The sequence below is a fragment of the Notolepis coatsorum genome (genome assembly GCF_963971535.1).
Source record: "Notolepis coatsorum genome assembly, chromosome: 1".
NCBI lineage: Eukaryota > Metazoa > Chordata > Actinopteri > Aulopiformes > Paralepididae > Notolepis > Notolepis coatsorum.
The window spans coordinates 152,655,789-152,677,263 of record NC_140165.1 but is presented as its reverse complement, the minus strand read 5'-3'; the positions used below and the strand labels follow the sequence as shown (position 1 = coordinate 152,677,263).

The 21,475-nt window shown below is 44.2% G+C and overlaps 2 protein-coding genes across 2 annotated transcripts in view; both read right to left on the bottom strand.

The window, feature by feature from the left end:
• Window positions 1-1,509: 1,509 nt before the first annotated feature.
• Window positions 1,510-3,291, bottom strand: LOC311229645 (beta-crystallin B3-like; the record flags this gene model as incomplete). The annotated part of the gene is made up of 5 exons (XM_084315722.1): window positions 1,510-1,753; window positions 1,916-2,058; window positions 2,619-2,751; window positions 2,983-3,101; window positions 3,217-3,291. The coding sequence occupies 5 exons, from the start codon at window positions 3,289-3,291 to the stop codon at window positions 1,510-1,512; spliced, it is 714 nt and encodes a 237-aa protein (XP_084171848.1).
• Window positions 3,292-7,783: 4,492 nt separating this feature from the next.
• The window catches only part of LOC311229407 (uncharacterized protein), a 78,611-nt gene continuing 64,919 nt past the window's right edge, over window positions 7,784-21,475 (bottom strand). The window contains exons 8-13 of the mRNA XM_084315491.1: window positions 17,967-18,132; window positions 14,761-14,920; window positions 10,939-11,069; window positions 10,538-10,680; window positions 10,332-10,419; window positions 7,784-9,850 (exon numbers count right to left, since the gene is read on the bottom strand). Coding sequence (XP_084171617.1) covers window positions 10,344-10,419; window positions 10,538-10,680; window positions 10,939-11,069; window positions 14,761-14,920; window positions 17,967-18,132 — 676 coding nt within the window. The 3' untranslated portion in view covers window positions 7,784-9,850; window positions 10,332-10,343. The remainder of the gene's footprint in view (window positions 9,851-10,331; window positions 10,420-10,537; window positions 10,681-10,938; window positions 11,070-14,760; window positions 14,921-17,966; window positions 18,133-21,475) is intronic.

Here is a 21,475-nt window from a genome sequence, read left to right as displayed (position 1 = left end):
GGGGCCTTACCACTTTGCAATTCAGATATACTGTAGCCTCCCTAAGTTCCTCTAGTGTAATAGGTGCATCTAACTGTTTAGCGTCTTCCTCTGAAATTTTAGGTAGGTTAATTTGATCAAGAAATGAATCCAGTTTATTGTGATCGAATATCACTTCTGACTTGTATAGGTTAGAATAAAACGCAATAAACATCTCGTTGATTTTCTTTGGGTCTGTAACAAGTCCCTGTTGGCCCTTAATAGCGGGTATATCAGCAAAACAAATTTAATCTTGAATTCAGTTTTGACATTTTGTTTTCTCAAATCTTCAATATTCCGCCCATTTCACTTGAAAAGTATATTCATATTTGTCATATTCAAGGCCAGAGCCTTTTATTTATGGAAGCTTCCCATGTAGAACATGCATATCTTGTAGGCACATGGTCAAAACAAACACATTCCACGACTTCCATAATGGAAGGAATTACAAGATCAGATCTCTAATAATGTGCAATTCCACACACAGTGTATTTATTATTCTGCCAGTGTAAAAAATACTATGTCGGACAGACATCCCGCAAATAAAAAATCAGATTGAACGAACACAGAAGCAATATAAAGCGGGCCGACATTAATTCTCCCGTGGCACGACATTTTAACGAAATGGATCATAAAATCAGTGACCTCAAGTGTATAGGTTTGGAGATATCTTAATAGAAGGGGTGGCAACCATGAACAACTCCTTTTGCAGCGGGAATGTGTATGGATTCATCGGCTCCAATCGATGTTTCCATCTAGTATGAACGAAGAGTTTAATTTGGCTCCATTCCTGTAGGTGGAGTCTTAGCCTACTAACCTGTCTACTGTATAAACACTCAATGACTAGTGCACTGATTTATGAACGGTCTAAACAACCTGATACTCCCAGTGTGCTACAGTTGATTTCCATACAGACTTTTAAATGTTGTATTGTAATATGTGTATATTGTTGCATAATATATCTATCCAGGATGGCATCGTTTCTACATCATAGCCTATAGCCATTACGCATTCATGGTCACTGTGATGAGAAGTCTACCTGTCAACCTAGCCTGTGCTAATTACTGATTGGATCCACCTGTCATGTTGTCAACCTATTCTATGCTAATTACTGATTGTTTCCACCTGTCATGATGTCAACCTATAGCCTGTCCTAATTACTGATTGTTTCCACCTGTCATGTTGTCGATCATAGCCTAGTTAAGGCTTGTTTGTTGCAACCATTCGGCCGGACGGTCGAAAACGTTTTGTGCGTATTAAAACAAACGATATTCCTAGAGTGCGGTCCCTACCCTTTTTTCTACTTGAAAAGTATAACAATAGGACAAACATGGCCACCTCTGGGTCAAACAGATTTTATTTGCCACTGAAACATACATAGCACTTCTCACTGGGCACAAGCAGCATCTGCTGTGGTTGGGGTAAGGCAGAGGGTAGGCAATGATGGTAGCATGGGGCAGGCTGTAGGGGGGAGGTTGTTGAAGACACTCTTCAACTGGCCCCAGCAGCAGCAGGGGGGGCAGGTGGTGCAGGGGCTGGGGCAGGCACAGGGGCAGGGGCAGGAGCTGGGGCGGGGGTAGTGAAACACCCTCTCTTGTGCCACTGCATGTCCCGCACGCGACGGACAGACTGGATCTGGGGTGCTGGGGCCTCCCAGTCATTCCAGTGCTTGAAGTCTCCTCGCTCGAAGATGAACTGGCGCCCCCTGTAGCCTGGGTACATGTAGGCAACCCATCTGTAGAGAGGGAGGGTAGAAATACTGCAATATAATAAACAGATTTTATAACAGAAAGACACAAAAGAAACGGCAAAACACTTGAATGGACAAGGACAAAGATTGGAAGGGAAAAGCAAGTGAGATGAAGGGATAGAGAGAGGGATGGAGGGGAGTCCTTACGTTCCGTTAAGAGCCTTGACACTTGCTACGCGGTCCTGAAAACCATGTCCCCACAAACTGGGCACATCATCGTCCACAATCTCCATCTTCCTGCCACTGAAGCCAGGGTTCTCAAACAGGTGCAGCTTGTGCTCAGCACCGTCCTAAAGAGGATGGAAGCACACTGGGATATTACTGAGAGCACGCTGTCCACGTGGAGCTGGTGGATGGTGAGTAAGTAAGGATGACATGGTCTATAATAGCATGTGTGGTCGGATCAGGTCACTGTTGGTCAACCTCCAGTGACCTCCACCACCAAAGGGTGACATTTAGTGACCTATGGTTCTTATAGGAGCACCAGCCAGAACTGTGTAACACTTTTGTGAGATCAGACGGTATAGAACGGATTAGATGTTCAAAGGCAATGTATGAGTCTAGGTGGTGGCTGCTTATATGTCAAGTTGCCCACTAGTAAAGGGGGAGCCATTTCCCAACAGTTTTATGATAGTAACAGATCTCTAGGTCGAGTGACCAGAATTCTGCAGCACCCGTGTGCCTGCTTGGTCCAAACAGAATTGTGGTTCCACTGCTGGCCTCGATCTTGCGAACCTACTGCGTTGTCAAGGGAAATGTATTGTTTTGTTGTGGTTGTTGCCTTGACCTTATGATCCAAAGCCCTTGGATACCACAGAGTTCAGTGAGGACATTCCGAGTGGTAACTCACCACCTTGATGGGCCTTAGAGACCAGAAGGAGTAGCTGCTCTGACTGTTGGTCCAGGTGTCCCAGCGTGGGTATTCACCCTTCTCCAGGATGAACTGCTCACCTGTGAACCCCTTGCGGTCATAGCCCACCCATCTAACAGGAGAGATGAGGGGGAAAGAGAGACTCAATGAGAGGAGAGGAAGAAGGAACTGAGGCAGTATGAGGAGAAGATGGTTCAGTGATGGTTAGTCTACTATCAACAAACTTTATGTTACATTAATAACAGATTGTAGATAGATTGTATCTAAAATGTAATAACTTTGACTGTATTTGCATTATATCTCTGTATGTGTTTGTAATCAGGAAGGATGCACCTATACTTACGGGCCTGACTCAACCAGCAAAGAGCCCACCTTTTCAATGCCTTTCTCGGCCAAATCTTTACACTCGGCAGTGAACTCAGCCTTGCGACCCTGGAAGTTCTCAAACTCAAACAGCACCACCTAGGACAAATAAAGACAATGTAGAAGATACTTAATTAACAGAAAGAACACAGAGAGACAGATCATTCAAATGAGAGAACAGAATATGTATTTTAAAAGATAAACCGTCCAGTACCTTGTAAGTGACTCCAGCTCCACCCTGGCTCTTCCCAGCAGCAAGCTGCTCTGGGGCGCTCTGCTGCTCTGACATCCTCCTGGTCCTCTGGTCCTCTTTTGGGAGCAACATACACACTCAAGATTATCAATGTTGCAATTGCACTTCTCATTATCACTGTATCATGTAATAATTCTGTCCTGGCCTAAAGATGAGAAACTAGGCAGGAATAATCTGAGAATTATTCCCATTATATTACTCTCTATTACACTTTTGGATTATGTGTATGACAACCAAGGAAACCTACCATATTATCATATTATTGTCATATGGATGTGGTACTCTGAAACATATTAACCCTAGATTATCCACTGATCAGGCCATAGTTTGTCACACTAACTCATGCTAAAAGTCCATCAACTCATGTTAACTTGTGCTGAAAATCCACCAAATACTACCACTAAAAACCTAAAAACTCAAGTCTGGGTCCTTACTTACTGAAACACTTTAGCCTATTACCCTTGGGGGTAAAATAAAGCAATGCATTGCACAACATCTCCTAAAATCATTGCTGTAATGTTACTTGATGAATGTGAGCTCACAGTTTCACTTCTCTCTGTATTTCACACAGTCACAAAGTCTCATGGGCCTCCCACCATCTCCTCGAACCTTTCCTTCTGTTGTCTCAATGCACAAGTAAACTTTTCCATCACATAGATCTCATGGATCACGTCCATCCATTCTCCCTCCATCTGTACCTGACTCATCCACTTCTTTGTGAGAGCCTTTTTGGTTGCCATATGTTAAAAATATACATCTCCTCATTATCCCTTATATCAAAACCTTTTCCCCAAATACATCACTTTGAATTAGAATTTCTATCTTTTACACTATTTCATAATTTCTAGTAGTAGTAATAATTCCATTCTCAATAGTTACTGTACTACTATATTCATACCCTGTACTACCCCTGTCGCTCAAAACCCACCATAGTGGTTTTAACACCCGACTCCTGGTATAAAGCCCTATTGAACCTATACTGTGTAGCCCCCATATTGCGTTTTTTACCTGGGTTGCTTGTTAGGAAATGTTTACCGTCCCTCTGTTTCTGTGCCACTTGGTGTGTGGTAGGGATGAGCCGGTGGAGGACACGAGCAGGGGGGTATTTATGGTTTATTTCTGGCCACAACAGCAGAAAAGGGTGAGCTGTCGATACAGCAAGTCTGTCGCTCACATTGTGTCCATAACGCTGCCTCTCAATAGGCAGCTGTGTTGGCACACTCTACCCCTGCCCGTCCGCCTGGCTGCCAGTGTGTGGTGTGTGCGGGCACAGGGAGAGGGAGCCAAGAGGATTCAGCAAACAGCCCACTCAGCACAAACAGACCCATGCACAACCTTCTGACCACACCCAGTCTAGACCCCCCCCTCTCTCTCTCTTCTCCCAACCAACACCTCACCAATACTGGTTAGTGTTATCAATATAGCAACATCAGATTTGCATTCATCGCTCCAGTTCTCTCACCACTTTAATTCATCAAAGGCATGACAAAAATGGCTTTGTGTTATAGCTGTTTCACTAAACATAATATCATCTAATATCATGAAAGATTTTCATAGTATTATTGGTTGAAACATAAACTATAGGACTATTATCTGTGTCCAGGAAACTGGACTGGAGGTGCAGCATTGTAAACAATCCTCGTGATTAGGGTTGCAAGGGGGGGGGGCTTTTTGGCAAATTTATACAATACTAGGTATTGTGGCATAACTCCATGTAATGTTGATTGAGTTGAATTGTAAACCTGCAAAGTGCAGTGCACTCCTCCATCACATACAGGTAATTTCGGGCATCGCATTTAATGGGAATTCAGTAGAATTACAACCTTCTGCATACATAGAGCACTCTTCCATCACCCCTGCAGATTAGACTCAGGATCTTACACATTATCCAGTGTTATTGACCCCACAATGAAATACACCTAGGCCTACAATTTCACAGAATTATGTTGAAATGTCTTTTCTTTTAGTGGGATCATAGGGAATGTATTTTATGTTGTTGTTTAGAGTCAACTTTTTAAATTCACAACAATGCTGATTTATTTATTTATTATTTTTATGCTGACAAAACTCAAAACCACTTTGACAGGCGGCTGGGTGGCGTAGCGGAGATTGCGCTCGTCACCAATGCAAGAGACTCCGGTCTCGAATCCCGGTGTCAGCATTGCCTCCGGCTTGGGCCAGTCGTCATACTATCTCAGTTGGCAGAGGTAGCGGGTGGAAAGTCGATGGGTGGGGATTGGGCGTTGTGGACAGCGACTCCTACAGGTCGGTTGGGTGACACCTGTACAGCAGCGACAGGAAGTATCGGGGGACGCGTTACTCATCGCCACTGAACGTCCGCGCTGTCTGGTGAAAAGATGCGACAGGCTGCCTCCTCGTGTACCGGAGGGGACACGTGATGCAAGGCTTCTATCCTCACTACAGCCGACCAGTGGGAGGCATAGTCTAGCAACGTTCAAGACAGGGGAGGGGAGAATTGAAGGGGAGAATTGGCGATACGAAATTGGGATGGGAGAAAAATAGAAAATAAAGAGAAAAAGTGGATACAAAAAAAAACACTTTGACAGTTTTCCACTTTTAGTTTGAGTTATTGAGAGTAAATGAGTAATTGGAGGACACTGTATCCTTGTGTTGTTAATTATAGCTCAATGAAATGATGTAGATGAAAAAGTAGCAACATGGATTGCAGATTGTCCATAATTACATTGAGCTGAAATTAACACAAGGGTTCAGTGTCCTCTGGTGACATCAGGACATGTTCTAACTCATTATCTCTCAGTACCTGTTGACAGTTTTGGTATGCTCAAAATATCAGCATTGTTTTTCGCTGAAGTATCCCTGGGTAAAGGTTCAACTGTCACCTTTTCCCCCCTATTACAAGGGTTTGCAATACAGCCTGCAAAAAAACCCTTATATTTCCTGTGGCAGACCGGCTGGCATGGTAATAGAAGGCCGCTATGTATCGGCCAAGGCCATGGCATATGCACTTAGGAGATCCGAGGAGACTCCCGGCAGAGCAGCGCACGTCAACCCCAATGCTGCGCACCTGTGTCAGACGCGCACGGGTCCCCGTGCCACGGGACAGGTGAGCGCAATCAAAGCCCAATCAAGAGGCATAGAAAATGGAGACAGACAGACGAAACCTGTAAGTAAAGAGAGGACGTGAGTAAGAGAAGAGAGAGAGAAAGAGCAAGAAGATGATTGTTGTCTGTGTGACCAATCCTGTTTATCTGCTTTTGGAAGGAGGACCTTGCTGTGTGCTATAATAACCCCGGCCCTAGGCTGGACAAGATATGCCTCCTAAAGTGTGTAAACGGAAGTACAGGCTACAGGCTTTCCGGTTTCGACAAAACAATTATAGAAACGTGTGAAGTGCACAATATTTTCCTGCAACGGCTTTGCCTGAAGAATTTACTACATGACCGGGACGCGTGAATATTTTAGGCAACCAACTTGTGTTTAGCGTTTCTCTGATTGGCCAATACGCCCATGTGACCACGGCAGCGCGAGAGAGCTGCAGCGCGGAAATAGGCTGTCTATTGCCATTCTCTAAGACAAACTCTAACCTTAACCAGCTCCTTAACAGCGCCTAAACTTAACCCTTCTAACCTTAAGCAACTCCGAAACAATGCCTAACCTTAACCAACTCCGAAACAATGCCTAAACTTAACCGGCGAAAGAATGCACGTTAAAAAATATTGCCATTCTCTAAGACAAACTCTAACCTTAACCAGCTCCTTAACAGCGCCTAAACTTAACCCTTCTAACCTTAAGCAACTCCGAAAAACAATGCCTAACCTTAACCAACTCCGAAACAATGCTTAAAGTTATGCCTAAACTTAACGGCGAAAGAATGCGAATGCACGTTAAAAAAAAAAAAAAAATGAAAAAAAAATTGCCAGCAACAGCAATGCAGCGCTGCCAATTGAGCTAGTTCTGGATAGTAAAAAAGGGCGGATTACTGCTACATAATGCTGCCGCGACGAAGCAGGGGCGTGGCTAGACGCAAGTTGGGCGTGGTTAGACACAAGGTGGTTGCCTTTAATATTTAGGCGACCGGCGTGTTCTAGCTTGTTTGCCGACAGGATTCGGGAAAAGTTTGGTCCGTTCGGAGGCAGCTTCCAGGGGAAGTATACACGGGAAATTCTACCCCATAGACACTTTCGGCAGTAGTTCTTTACCCTAACATTGGTCCATTATTTACTCCTTTTTTCATTCGATTCTTACACCAAACCAAAATACGAAAAACAGCTCCGTATTTCTGTTTTTCCTCGTTTTTTCGATTTTGGTTTAAAACTGAAACAGGAAAACACGTCATATTTAAAAAAAAATTCCGTTTTAACTATCAAAACGTACACAGACCCTTGTGCCGTGTGTAGTTTGTTCATTCCAATCTAGTGACTGCTCAAAACACCCGTCTGTCATATGTGACTCACATCCTTATATTTGATTCCCGTTAATTCCCATGGAAGGTTTCAACCTTTTGAATATTCAAATGACTGATATGCTAAAGAAATTTAGCCAGAGAAACACCAAGCTGAGTTTGTTGCTCAACTCATGTAAACTTTTATTAAGAATTTACAATTTAGGACACTGGCCATTACAACAGTGTAATATACATATTTTACTTTCAAATAAAAAAGAACAAATAGACTGATAAAAAATAAACCCTCAAATCAACAATTTATGACAAAGTAAAATGTCAAGTATAGAATAATCGGGGGCAATGACTCCAAATATTCAATCAAAACATTCACTTGTATTGCATTAGTATTCCAACGTGATTCTACCAAAAATATGGGAGACATGACTGATAAGAGAGGGGAGCAGAGGTCAGTGCTGTAGTGCATCAAGTGACAAAAGTGCTTCATGGATGTAGAGCAAGTGGGGTATGTGGCTAATATAAGAGGAACAATAGTCAAATCAGTATGCAGCAAAATGGAGGGAAAAGTAGACCCATCCTCATAGTGAACTGATCTTCCCCACAGAGTAGTGTTACGCCACCCCCAACACTCTACTACATATCCATACTGCTGTAGTGGCCAAGGGCCAAACGTCACCAGGAGCATATTTCTTGTCGCAGGATTACCCGGTCAGAAAACTGAAAGATAACAATTTGATGTTTCAAGTCATTTGTCAAGTTAAAAGTGATATTGATTTGTTCTTAATGAGGTCTTCAAGCCACTTGACAACACGACAAGTTTATTTCATGCTCGTCTTTAGAATTTTCTGGTGTGAGCAATCTTGCTTCAATAAACCCCCCCCCCCCCCCCACCCATTCAAACCAGGCTGCTGCCTCTTGGCCAGTCAAGAGAATAAGCTAAGCTTGGTATTGGAGCAGATTGTGCATGCATATCATTTGAATGACAGAGAGGGGGGGGGGGGGGGGGAATTGCACATTTTGTTGTCACAAACATTTTAAAAGACTTTCTGGCAAAACATGATCCAGGCCAGGGAATCCGAAGAGTACATGATGAATGTATGGCTCATAGTTGACAGTCAGAAAGTTGTCCTCGCAATCCTCACCCATTAATTTAGTCACATAATCAATCATTTGATCTATTTGAGGAGGTAAAGAGAGTGAAGTGAAGGATGGAAAGATGCGTTGATTAGTGTTTTGATGCAAGGTTGAGGAGTGTGTTTGTGAGGAGTGTGTTTGTGAGCAGTGCAGATAAGGAATGTTTGTACGATTGAGAGATGCAAAGTCACTGGCCAAACCTCCACCATCCTTCTTCCAACAAAGAGAAACAAGACATTTAAACAATCTACACAACAGATTCAGATGCCGTATTTAAAAGTCATGGAGTGTATTGGAGAAAAAGGCTTGGGAGGCCTCTATTGTAGTGATGATTTTTAATGCCGTAAAAACTAGCATTCTTTGTCTCTTTTAAATCTGTGACAGTACAAAATATAACATTTCATAATTACAGGTACTAATAGAATATACAAGCCCACTGACAATCAGGTCAGCAGGGTTTTGTTCTCTATGATCAATAAACAGAAAAAAAACAGACGTGTGCTCCTATGGCAAAGCTCGTGTCCACCACCACCTTCACTGACTGATACACAGACACATCACACAGATAAAGGAAGACACCTTGTAAATAATATTAAAACCAGGAAACAAAATACAAAGGTGATCTTTTGGAGGAAAAAGGCCGTCCTCCAGCTCATGTCGAAGCACTTCCAGGTTAAAGAGGCGTTGTGTGGTCCCACAAGTTCCCCGAAATGCAATCTGGCAGGGAGGAATTGCCCCCCCCTTCACACCTCCGTAGTGCTTCTATCAGGGTTGAAGTGTCTCTATGCGAAGTCCCCTCCCCCGACTCAGAGATGGTCCAGAGGGACGAGCAGTGAAATGGACAAGCGAAGCAGCCCGATGGTCTTTTTTCCCCCTTGCTCGTTTCCTCCGTGAGACCGAGACTCTCAGACAAAAAAGGCACCATGCACATGTACGCAGACCCAGGTGGGAAGAGGACAAAGAAAAGTGAGTAGAAAATACATCAGCAGCAGTAGAATCCCTCCCCATCCCATCATCTCCGGGTCCAAAAACGTTAAGGCTTCTGTTTTCATACAGATTCTTCTGTTTTAAGGCAACCTTGAGGAGGGAACAGAAAAGGACATTATTAAAGAGGCACGGACAAGGCAAACAATGATGAGCTTTTCTTTGACTCATTTTAAGTCAAAGATACACACTGGGATAATGAGAGATAAACTGGTTCTTTATTTCCTCCCTGCGAGTAAAATGTATGTACCGACGGCAAAGTACAGAGATAGGAAAACGGACAATAACACAACCACACATGAAAAAGGGATAATAAAAGATAGGAAAATATGATTAACCCTTTCACTACCACACTACAGAAGGTTAACCTTTCACTACCACACTACAGACTGTGTAACCTTCTGTAGTGTAGCAGTGAAAGGGTTAACCCTTTGTCGTGTAGCAGTGAAAGGGTTAACCTTCTGTATTGTCGCAGTGAAAGGGTTAACCATTTGGTAGTGTGGTAGTGAAAGGGTTCAAATGTATAAAAAACTAAACTAAATACAAATAAATAAAGTGATTGAAAATAGCTCACCTGCTCATTCATTTAGCTGTCATTCTCATACTGACTCAAGCGCTTCTTAGATTTGAGCTCCCTCAGCCACTGTGGCGAGTCCTCTTCGCTGATGAGAGAAACAGAGAGACGGTTAAAGCACAAAACAAGCAGCAGGCAGAGGAAGGAAGCACAGACTGGAATGAACAGTTGACTGTATTCTACCCTGTCCATAGTTTGTACCTTACCCGTTTTCTTTCCCAGCAGATTGCGGCAGTACGCGGGCCGCTCGTGGTAGGAAAGGGGACTTAGGAGAGCGGGACAGCTGGGAGGGAGAGGGAGCAAGACTGCCCACCTGACCCTCAGAGTCGCCCCTCTTCTTCAGCTGGGCCTGAGAAGGACCAGGACAGGACACAAACAGAGGAAAAAACCAGAGGAGATGTCATCTAACAGTATAGAACGTTTCAGTGGAATATTTGATGTGTTGCTAAAGAAAGAGCCAAGACTACAGCTGATTTCAAATCAAAACCTAGTCCATACTAGCATTCTGGTTTATGTTTGATTTTGTTGTCAACTTGAAACTGCCTATAAAAAGACAAGACAGAGCGAGTCGACGGTCTGCCTTTCAGGTTCATTGCTGTTGGCTCACCTTCAGTGCTGAAGGGTCCATGCCAGGGAAGATGGGGACCCTCTGTGGCTGGGAGGAGACAGCAGAGTGGGGATCACCTCCTTTAGCCTGCTCCTCAGAATCCGACTCCTGCTTACTCTCTACTTTTTCCTCTGTGACAGGGAGGAGGACAAAGTCACTGGTGTGTCTCAATCTCATTCAAATAAGTGATAGTTGGTGATAGGACTAGCAAATGTTGTGAGACGCACTTCTCTTTTGACAGAATCTTCATTAACACATTCCCGGCCAGCCATTAGATGGGCCCCACTCTAGGAAGGCCACCTTTCCATTACAAACGTTCACTGTGCGTCACGTTGTTTGTAGAGCTAAATCTATTTTATATTATAGCTATGGATCCAATGTCATTGTCAATTGACAGTATGAACCTTCCGTTCAATATGCGATAAAGAAAAAAAAAATTCATTAATACGTTCCCGTTTTATACCGTGGTGAATATGAGTGTTATATCGGAATGATCTGGGATAATTCCTGCAAAGCTATTTATAAGGCGCTAAGCTAATAACGTTAAATCGATGGCGTTTCGTCCCTTCCCCATCCAGAGTTAGAAATCCAAATGCATATTATCGGTATTAAGTTCCATCATGAATACATGAAAGGGGGGGGGGGGGCTGGGGAAGTCGTTTCTGATTATTGATTACCAATAACGGCATTCGTTATTACCACAACATAGGCTGAGCAGGGGGATGGCTATTAAATCCTTGCACGATCAAGCTGAAATTGACGTCAAATTGCTCTTACCTGTGGCCGGTTGGATTCCAAAAAGAATTTTCCAGTTATTTGATCGCCATCTGCTAGATCAGTGATTCCCAACCTGGGGTCCGCCATGGGGCGCAGGGGGTCCGCCAGACCACAGATGATTTGAGTTTTTTTTTCTTTTTTCAAATAAATATTTAATTAGCATATTTTTATCATCAGAAGCATGAATAGTCTCTCCACTACAATAAAAAATAAAGTTAAATAAATAAACATCTAGACATGATTTTTGAACGTTAACAGTAGGCTACCGGGTAGCCGCTAAAACGCGAATCAGTTGACTATCACTTTCCGTAGCTAGCCTAGCACGCTAGTTAACTTTCTCGGCTCGTCTGCAGTCAGCCGCCAGAGGCGAAAATGTGTGACAAACGAAAAGGAGATGACGGCAGCTAGGGCTGGGCGATAAAACGATAACGATAACTATCGCGATAAATTATTTCCTCGAAATAAACATGAAACGTGGTCGCAAAGTTTCGATATATCGATTTTCCAAGCTTGGATATGAGCACGCACTAACAACCAATCAGTGAAGGAGATGGCCGAGAGCGAAGGAGACCCGGAAGGAGACCCGGAAGGAGACCCAGAGGTAGGACTCACTCAACAACAAGGCTTGCTAGGCTAATTAGCTTGCACGGCGATGTTTTATATATTTACGTGCCGAGTATGTGTGTGGCGTGAATTCTGAGGCCATGTTTATAGTAGTGTGGGGTATACAGTGGACGTCGTTTCAATATATTGTGGCGGAAGAGAATATTTTTGTGTCATATTTAGCACATTGTCATGGAATACACCACTTAGAAACAACAGGCTGGCTAGGATAACTAGCTTGCACGGCGATGTTTTATATATTTACGTGCCGAGTATGTGTGTGGCGTGAATTCTGAGGCCACGTTTATAGTAGTGTGGGGTATACAGTGGACGTCGTTTCAATATATTGTGGCGGAAGAGAGTATTTTAGTGTCATATTTATTACATTGTCTCATGAGATACTCCGCTTGTCGGCTAACTGCTAACGTGCGCGGACTGATGACGACATCAACTCGACTCGAGACATTCGCTTAGAAACAACAGGCTGGCTAGGATAACTAGCTTGCACGGCGATGTTTTATATATTTACGTGCCGAGTATGTGTGTGGCGTGAATTCTGAGGCCACGTTTATAGTAGTGTGGGGTATACAGTGGACGTCGTTTCAATATATTGTGGCGGAAGAGAGTATTTTAGTGTCATATTTATTACATTGTCATGAGATATTCCGCTTGTCGGCTAACTGCTAACGTGCGCGGACTGATGACGACATCAACTCAACTCGAGACATTCGCAGCAGCATAAGAAGTTAATTAAACTTGACAGACATTATATCGACGATAATTATCGATATCAAATTATATGAAAATTATTTTATAATTTTATCGCGATAACGTTTTTGGTCATATCGCCCAGCCCTAACGGCAGCTCATCTGCAAAAAAAGTTAGGACCTACAGCAATCGCGAAAATTACATCACCATGGGCTTCACTGAGGGACCAGACAAATGACCTGAGTGTGTGATTTGTGGAGAAAAGTTGGCAAACTCGAGCCTGAAGCCCAGCAAGCTGAAGAGACATCAGGCGTCTAAGCACCCAGAAACCGTTGGGAAGGATCTGGACTTTTTTCGGAGGAAAGAACAGTCTCTCAAGGCGAACAAGCCCGTTGATGTTAGAGTAGCGTGGAGCAGGGGTGGCAGTGATTTACAGAAGGCTACCGAAGTCTCCTTTGAGTGTTCGCTTTTAATTGCAAAAGCAAAGAAACCGCACAATATTGGCGAGCAGCTCATCAAACCAGCCTGCATCAAAATGGTTTAGAAACTGTGCGGCCCACAGGTGGCGTATAAACTAAAATCAGTACCACTCTCGAACAATGTAGTGAAAGACCGAATTGATAAGATGTCAAGTGATTGCGAGCAGCAGCTGTCAGAAAAGCTTAGAAAGGGTCCATTTGCCATACAACTTGATGAAACTACAACTGTCGCAGACGAGGCTGTGCTCATCGTTTATGTGCAGTATATCGAAAATGAGGATCTGAAGCAGGACATTCTCATGTCAGTCAACCTTACTACCACCACTCGAGGTGAGGATATTTTTACTGCAGTGGATTCTTACTTCATTCAACATAAATGCAAACCGTTCACCATTAGGGCCTGATTTGAGAGGATGAATACAGGATTTGAATATTGGCCAACATTTTGAAATACATATGGTGCAAGATGAGATTTGTTGATTGAAGGCACAAGTCAAAGAAGCATAGTGGGTCTAATTATGATGCATATGCCTGTGTATAAGCAGTTTGTTATTAAAATGACAAAAAAAAGTATTAAAATGACAAAAAAAGGTATTTTATGGTATTTTATTAGGAGGGGGGTCCAGGAATTTCATCAGAGATGTTTGGGGGTCCCTGGGGGAAAAAAGGTTGGGAACCCCTGTGCTAGATCATATGTCCATTGGCTGATGCCATATTCCTTTACTGCATAATGAATTCGGCGTCGCAAAAAGTATTCCATGCGATCTGGTGAAGCCCTCGCTTCAGGCTAACAGAAAAGTCCCCCCGGAGCGTAAAAAATGTGACACCAAGTCTGCAACAAGGATTACTGCATTCTCGAGACAGCGCCAATACCAGGATCTGGCCGGTACTGCACTTTCGGAGTCCCAATATGCCTTTTCCAGCCAAAATACAGCTCTGTGACATTGAATAGGATATTAAAATCGAATAAAAGAAAAAACGAGTTAAAAGCGTATATATACGTGATTGGCCGTCAAGCGTCGGCTCCCAATCACGTATATATACGTGATTGGCTGGGAATGTGTTAAGAACAGAGACTGTCAGTGTTATGTGCTTTTGGATGTTTTTGAATGGGAAAAAATATTAACAAAGATTATAATGCATTTACACCTCAACTCATCGTGGGCCACCAGAAACTTTTCTGAGGGCCGCCATTGGCCTGCGGGCCACACTTTGAGAATGCCTGTGCTAGAGGCATCATGCTCTCTCACTGACCTGTGGAATCTCTGTAGAGCCAGTCCTCTGTAGCGCCGGCCTGTCCCTCTGGAGGCACAGCCAGACGGGCAGCTCTGCTCGGCCGTGACCGAGGGGCGCGTTTCTTAGCTAGCTGTGCTCTGGAACGGAGCGCACTGGTGTCCAACAGTGTGGTTGGAGCCTGAAGGAAACAGACAGTGATGGATACATCAGAAAACACATCACTGGGGCGGCTGGGTAGCGCAGTGGAGAATGCACTCGCCTACCACCGCAGAGACTCTGGGATCGAATCCAGCTGTCAGCGGTACCTCCGGCTTGGTCAGTCATCCCTACTAACACAATTGGCAGTGTTAGCGGGTGGGAAGCCGGCGGGGTATGTGTCCTGGTCGTTGTAAACTGTGGTTCCTACTAGGGATGCACGATAATTATCGGGCCGATATCAGCAATTATGACGTCATCCCGATAAACCCGATAACGCTATTAATAGCTCCGATAATATAATATATTTTTTGGTAAAAAAAAATGCTGTGTGGGTGAATTGGAATGAAGTGCGTTTGTTTTGACTGTAGGCTCATCCCGTTTTGCCAGTACTGTGGTACGACTGACAGCGTGTGGTTTAGGAACAGGGCGTTTTACACAAATCCAGCGCTCCCTTTCTTGGCTGTGACGTAGCCACGTAAGTTTCTGAATCAGCGCGGACGTTGACAACAAAGATGGCCGCGTCGGTACTCGGAATTTCAGAGGAAAACGTTTTCTTGCTATTTGTAATAAATGCAATGCAGAAGTTCCACAAGGAGGGAAAAGGGCAACAACTTGTAATACATCCAGCCTGACGGGTCACCTGCGGCATCACCACCGCTACGACGGTGTGTTATTGTGTTAACTTAGAAGCCTACGACGACGCGAGGAGCTAAGCAAAGCTAGCCCCCCTTCCATGGCTGTGATGCAACCCTCGGTTGAACGCAGTCACTTATTGCTCCGTAGTAGCCAGGTTAATTTGTACCACCAAGGACTGCTTAAAAGCTAGCGGCTTGAGCCCTTGGGTCATTTCTGTCAAACTTCTTTAATTTAGCAAACGACTCATCAATAGCTGGCTTTGGATTCACAGCAGCTTCTAGCTTCTAGCGTCGTAGGCTTTTAACACCATCATAGCGGTGGTGGTCATTGTTTTTAATAGTGCCCCCCCGCCCCCCCTCATTGACGCACTTGGTCCCCTGGGCCCAAACCTCTCCACCTCTGTCAGGAACCTCGGGGTCATCTTCGACAGCAATTTTAAATTCGATAGACAGGTCAGCGCCGTAGTGAAAAACAGCTTTTACCACCTTAGACTCCTGGCGAAGACAAAGGCATACCTCTCCCAAAGTAACCTAGAGACGGTGATACATGCCTTTGTCACCACCCGCCTCGACTACTGCAATGCTCTGTACACGGGCATCGACAAGTCCCTCCTCCGCCGCCTACAACTGGTGCAGAACGCAGCCGCGCGCCTCCTCACCAAAACAAGAAAACACGAACACATCAGCCCAGTTTTGGCCTCGCTCCACTGGCTGCCTGTTAGCTTCAGGATCGATTTTAAATTAGCACTAAATGTTTTTAAATCATTAAATGGCACGGCTCCCTCCTATCTGTCCGAGCTCCTGCACCGCCACACCCCCCACCGATCCCTCAGATCAGCTGACCAGATGCTATTGGTGGTACCCAGAACCAGGCTCAAGACTAGGGGAGACAGAGCTTTCTCCACCGCAGCGCCTAGACTGTGGAACAGCCTCCCCCTCAGCGTACGGACTGCCCAGACCGTACAGGCTTTTAAATCACTCTTGAAAACCTACCTGTTCTCCTTGGCCTTCCCCCCTACTTAACCACCACTAGACCCCTGGCCCTTCTATCCTCTTTGTTTTACTGTGTCCTACCAGTTTTTATTACTTTCATTGCTTTATTATGTTTTTAATCCTATATCTTGCACCATATTGTTTTGTTTTTGTTGCTTTGCTATGTTTTTTTTTCTTTCTTTTAATCTTATACCTTGCCTCACACTATTTTGTTTTTATCAACTTGCTTGTGAAGCACTTTGGTGTCAGCTGCCGCTGCCTGGAAATGTGCTATACAAATTAAACTGACTTGACTTGATGCCGCAGGTGACTTGTTGTGGTGGTGATGTGTCCACTCAAAGCCTTTTTTTCAAGGCTCCGCTTTGAAAAAAGAAGAACAAAAAGCTTTGAGCGTCTTAGGTTGGATGTATTACAAGTTGTTGACGGATTGTGAATTTTCATTTGGAAAAATAAATATGGTCACTTTATCAGTCAAAACTGTTGTCTTGGCTTTTGTTTCTGTTGTCTGGTTAGGTCACATTTAAGTTGGTGTTAAGTTATTGTCCTGGGAAGTCTTTTTATGTATTATTATTGTATTGTTATATGTTTTGTTTCATGTTGAAAAAAAAATTGATAAAAAAAAATATATATACATTTTTTTTTTATAATACAATAAATATCGGTTATCGATATCGGTTATCGGCTTGAGGAGCATAAAGTTATCGGTATCGGTGTCAAAATCAATATCGTGCATCCCTAGTTCCTACTGGTCTGTCGGGCGCGTGTTCAGCAGGGAGGGGATCGGGGGGAAATAGCGTGAACCTCTGCACGCGTTACATTCCCCCAGTGAGACTCCTCGCTGTCAGGTAAAAAGAAGCGGCTGGCTGACTCCACATGTATCGGAGGAGGCATGTGGTAGTTCTACAAACTCCCTAGGCCGACAGTGGGGCAATGCGCGCAACAACCAGGAAGGGAATTGGCATAACGACTAAATTGGGATGCGAGAAAAAATACAGAAAAAGAGAGAACAAAAAAATATTTAAAAAAATAAAAGAAAAAAGAAAACATCACTGGCAGAAAGTAGTCTTGTGATATAGATTAGTATGAGATCAGCAGAACTTGAAAAAGGGGCATTTCATCCAGAATACATCTAATTTTGTCTCAGGCCAGCGTTCGGTGTAATTGATTATCCAGTTCTTGTTAATTTGATAATTGGAAATGATTCACTGTTTTATCAACTCTTTCCACTAAGTGACAGTAATGTGAAAATTCTGTGTTCCAACCACCACTGAATCTCAAATGAGGAAGAAAGAATTTGACTCTAATGGCGCGGTAGCAGTGGGACTGCTGTGGTTAGTGGTTGTACTGTGTAGATAGGAAGTGCACTCTCTAGCTTTGATCTCTTCAGTCCAAGCTTACCTCTGGGAATGAGAGTGGCAGGGTCTCCGGTGGGGACAAGGGGGAGTATCCGTCTGTACTGTCCAGGTCGATGGACGAGGCGTGGTCCCCTGGCATGTGGGGCGGAGTGGGTTTCCTCGGCGATGGACTGAGGTTGGAGTCTGAGGTGGGCGTTGCAGGAGTCAGACTGAAAGAGACAGATGAAGGGGAAAAAAAACATTAGAAAACAATGTTTCTGAAACCAGAAAACTACAATTGAGTGTTAGTTATAATTGAATGTTAGTTATAAACACAAAAACAGGGTCCAAATCATATACTACTATCTGGTCATGATACAACAATGAACACATTGTATTGAATGAACAATGATGAAACTTAAGCCTCCCATCTCGCAAGGTCAGAGTCCATTTGCTACTATGTGGCATGATATTGGGATGTATAGTGTATTATATAACAGCAATGCACATGTATTAAAACCATTGCATACTCCACTGTCAGTTCTGTTCCACTCTTTGTCGGTCTGTGTTGTTGTGATACTGTATTGTGGCCAGAGGAGGGCAGTGAGAGACGGTAGTGAGAGACGGCAATGAGAGAAAGCAGTGAGATGACAATGAGAGAAAGCAGTGAGATGGCAATGAGAGAAAGCAGTGAGATGGCAATGAGAGAAAGCAGTGAGAGACTGTAGTGAGAGACGGTAGTGAGAGACAGCAGTGAGAGATGGTAGTGAGAGATGGTAGTGAGAGACGGTAGTGAGAGACGTAGTGAGAGACGGCAGTGAGAGAAAACAGTGAGAGATGGTAGCAGTGGTGATTTCATAAGGGGGTGCACTGTGTTTTAATGATGCCGCGTGCACATGCTCCCGCGCGTGCATGCGCATAAATGTTCCCTTGCAAATAAAGACGATGCCTAATTGCCTCTAGGAATGGAATGTAACACTTCATTCACAGGTTGTGTTGAACGGTCCAACTGTAGTATTTGAACACACCTGACGACCTGAGCTATTGTTATGCAAAGTAGCCAGGTGGGTACTTGGTGCAGAGTCGAGTGGAACGCATTCTTGTGTGCACGTGCGTGGATGGTAGTGAGAGACAACTGTGAAGGTGTCTGCTGTAGTGGAGCCGATAGCAGGTCTCAGTCAGCTCAAATGTACTGAGATAGTTAGTTACACTAGTGAAAGATATGGCTGGTTTTCGTTGTGATTATAAAAAGGTGAATGTGTATTCATGGTTTTCCTAAACCTGGTTATTTGTTAAAGTGGAACCACGATAACGCCCAGGGCACACACAACGCGAATGAACACGGACGGACGGGCGGCTGCCGCTTCACTTCCGCTCCCATGTTAACGGACACTCTGTGCACACTGGCCGCAAGCGGGCGTGCGCACGCCTCGCGAGCGGCAAGCTATCTTTTCCGCTTTGGTTGGATTCGAGGCGGCGCGGGAGGCGTGCGCCACGCGACTGATTGATTGATTGATTGAAAATTTTATTAACAGATTGCAGAATGGGTACAATACAGTACAGCTCTCTTTTTCTCTCTTTATTCTCCCTGCCTTTCTTTCTTTCTCTCTCTCCAGTCTCTTTCTCCCCCTCTCTTTCTTTCTCTCGTTTTCTCTCTATCTTTCAATAGATGTTGTTCAACCAGCTAATGTGTCTGTATCTTTCCCAATGCAAATAAACCATATTACTATACTTAGTACCCCGCCCTGTCTGTCTGTCTGTCTGTTTGTCTATATCTGGTTGCCTGTCTGTTTGTTTGTTTGTTTGTTTGTTTGGCTATATATCTGGTTGCCTGTCTGTTTGTCTATCTGTCTATATATCTGGTTGCCTGTCTGTTTGTTTGTTTGTTTGTTTGGCTATATATCTGGTTGCCTGTCTGTTTGTCTATCTGTCTATATATCTGGTTGCCTGTCTGTTTGTTTGTTTGGCTATCTGTCTATATATCTGGTTGCCTGTCTGTCTGTTTGTTTGTCTATCTGTCTATATATCTGGTTGCCTGTCTTGTCTGTCTGTTTGTTCAGCCAAACCATTGATAATGTAGTTTTATAGTGGCGTAGGAATCCGTCTGAAGAACTATACTATATTGCATAATAATAATAATAACGTTTTATTTACACGTTTTATTTGTTTCCCGACAGCTAATTATGGTAATTATTATTATTATTATTATTATTACTATCATGAAGCCAACTGGCCCCTGCAAATGTCTTAACCCAACCCCCTCTAATGTATAGTAAATGACCAAGTATGGTTGTCAATATTCCAATGTACAGTTTTGCTTGTACAGTTGTGCAGTGTGTCCCCCCCCCCCACCCTACCTACTACTACTAGAGAGCGAGAGAGAGGGAGAGAGAGCGAGAGAGAGGGGGGGGAAGAGGGGGGAGAGAAAGAGGGGGGGGGAGATAGAGAGAGAGAGAGAGAGAGAGAGAGAGAGAGAGAGAGAGAGAGAGAGAGAGAGAGAGCGGGAAGGAGAGAGAGAGAGAGAGAGAGAGAGAGAGAGCGAGAGAGAGAGAGAGCGAGAGAGAGGGAGGGAGAGAGAGAGAGCGAGAGAGGGAGAGAGAGAGAGAGAGAGAGAGAGAGAGAGAGCGAGAGAGAGAGAGAGCGAGAGAGAGGGAGGGAGAGAGAGAGAGCGAGAGAGGGAGAGAGAGAGAGCTCGTGCTGCTGCTGGTTCTATGGAGGGCTCCGCGCTGCAGTCTGTCGTCCGCGCGCTCTGAAGTCGGACTCTGTGTGCCAGGCCAGGCGCGCGTGAACTTTGTGCGCGTTGTGTCTGCCTCTGACTCAGGGGTGGTGGCCGGGGGCAGGAGGCCATTCCAGCTAAGACATATCTCCTACACAAGGTTATAGGATTTCCTCATAGGACTGAGGTTAAAGTTGCCAGGCAACCAGGGCCGATGTCACAACAATTGATAAGAAAAGGGGTCTCTCTTTTAGGGGATAGGTGAGGTTGCTAGGCGACTTCAGATAGTGGGGACGGTCGCATAGCAACATAGAGCTACATTCCTTAAAAGATAACAGAAAAGGGAGTTGTAGATCGCTCATTATGTTCAGTTTCTTCTTGCTACTGAAGCAGACACACACAGAAAGAACCAGCCTAAGCCTCCTAAGGAGGGCTGGGGGAGAGGAAAGAGCGAACCACGAGGAGAGAGCGAGCAAGGAAGGAGCCGCACAAACAAGATATAGAACGGAGCCTTATCAATCTAGTTTCTTTTCTCAAACCTTTTAAAGACTTTCAATTAACTTCATGCTGTATGAGAACCTTTGTTTATGGTGAATAAACTACCATTTTTTATATGAATGGACGACTCAACGAATGCAATGGGGGAGAAGAGATAGGTGTTTTAACCAGTAAGCCATGGGAGGACAGAATTCCACCGAACTATTGCCTCCATGAAAAAAACGATACACAACGCAGAGATGGCCATGAGAGGCAATGAAGGCTGATAACGACCGACAACCAGGCTGAGACACTAAAACTTACACTAGCATCTAGGGCTGGGCAATTATTCTTCAAGTATAATAATACCGGTTTTTGGT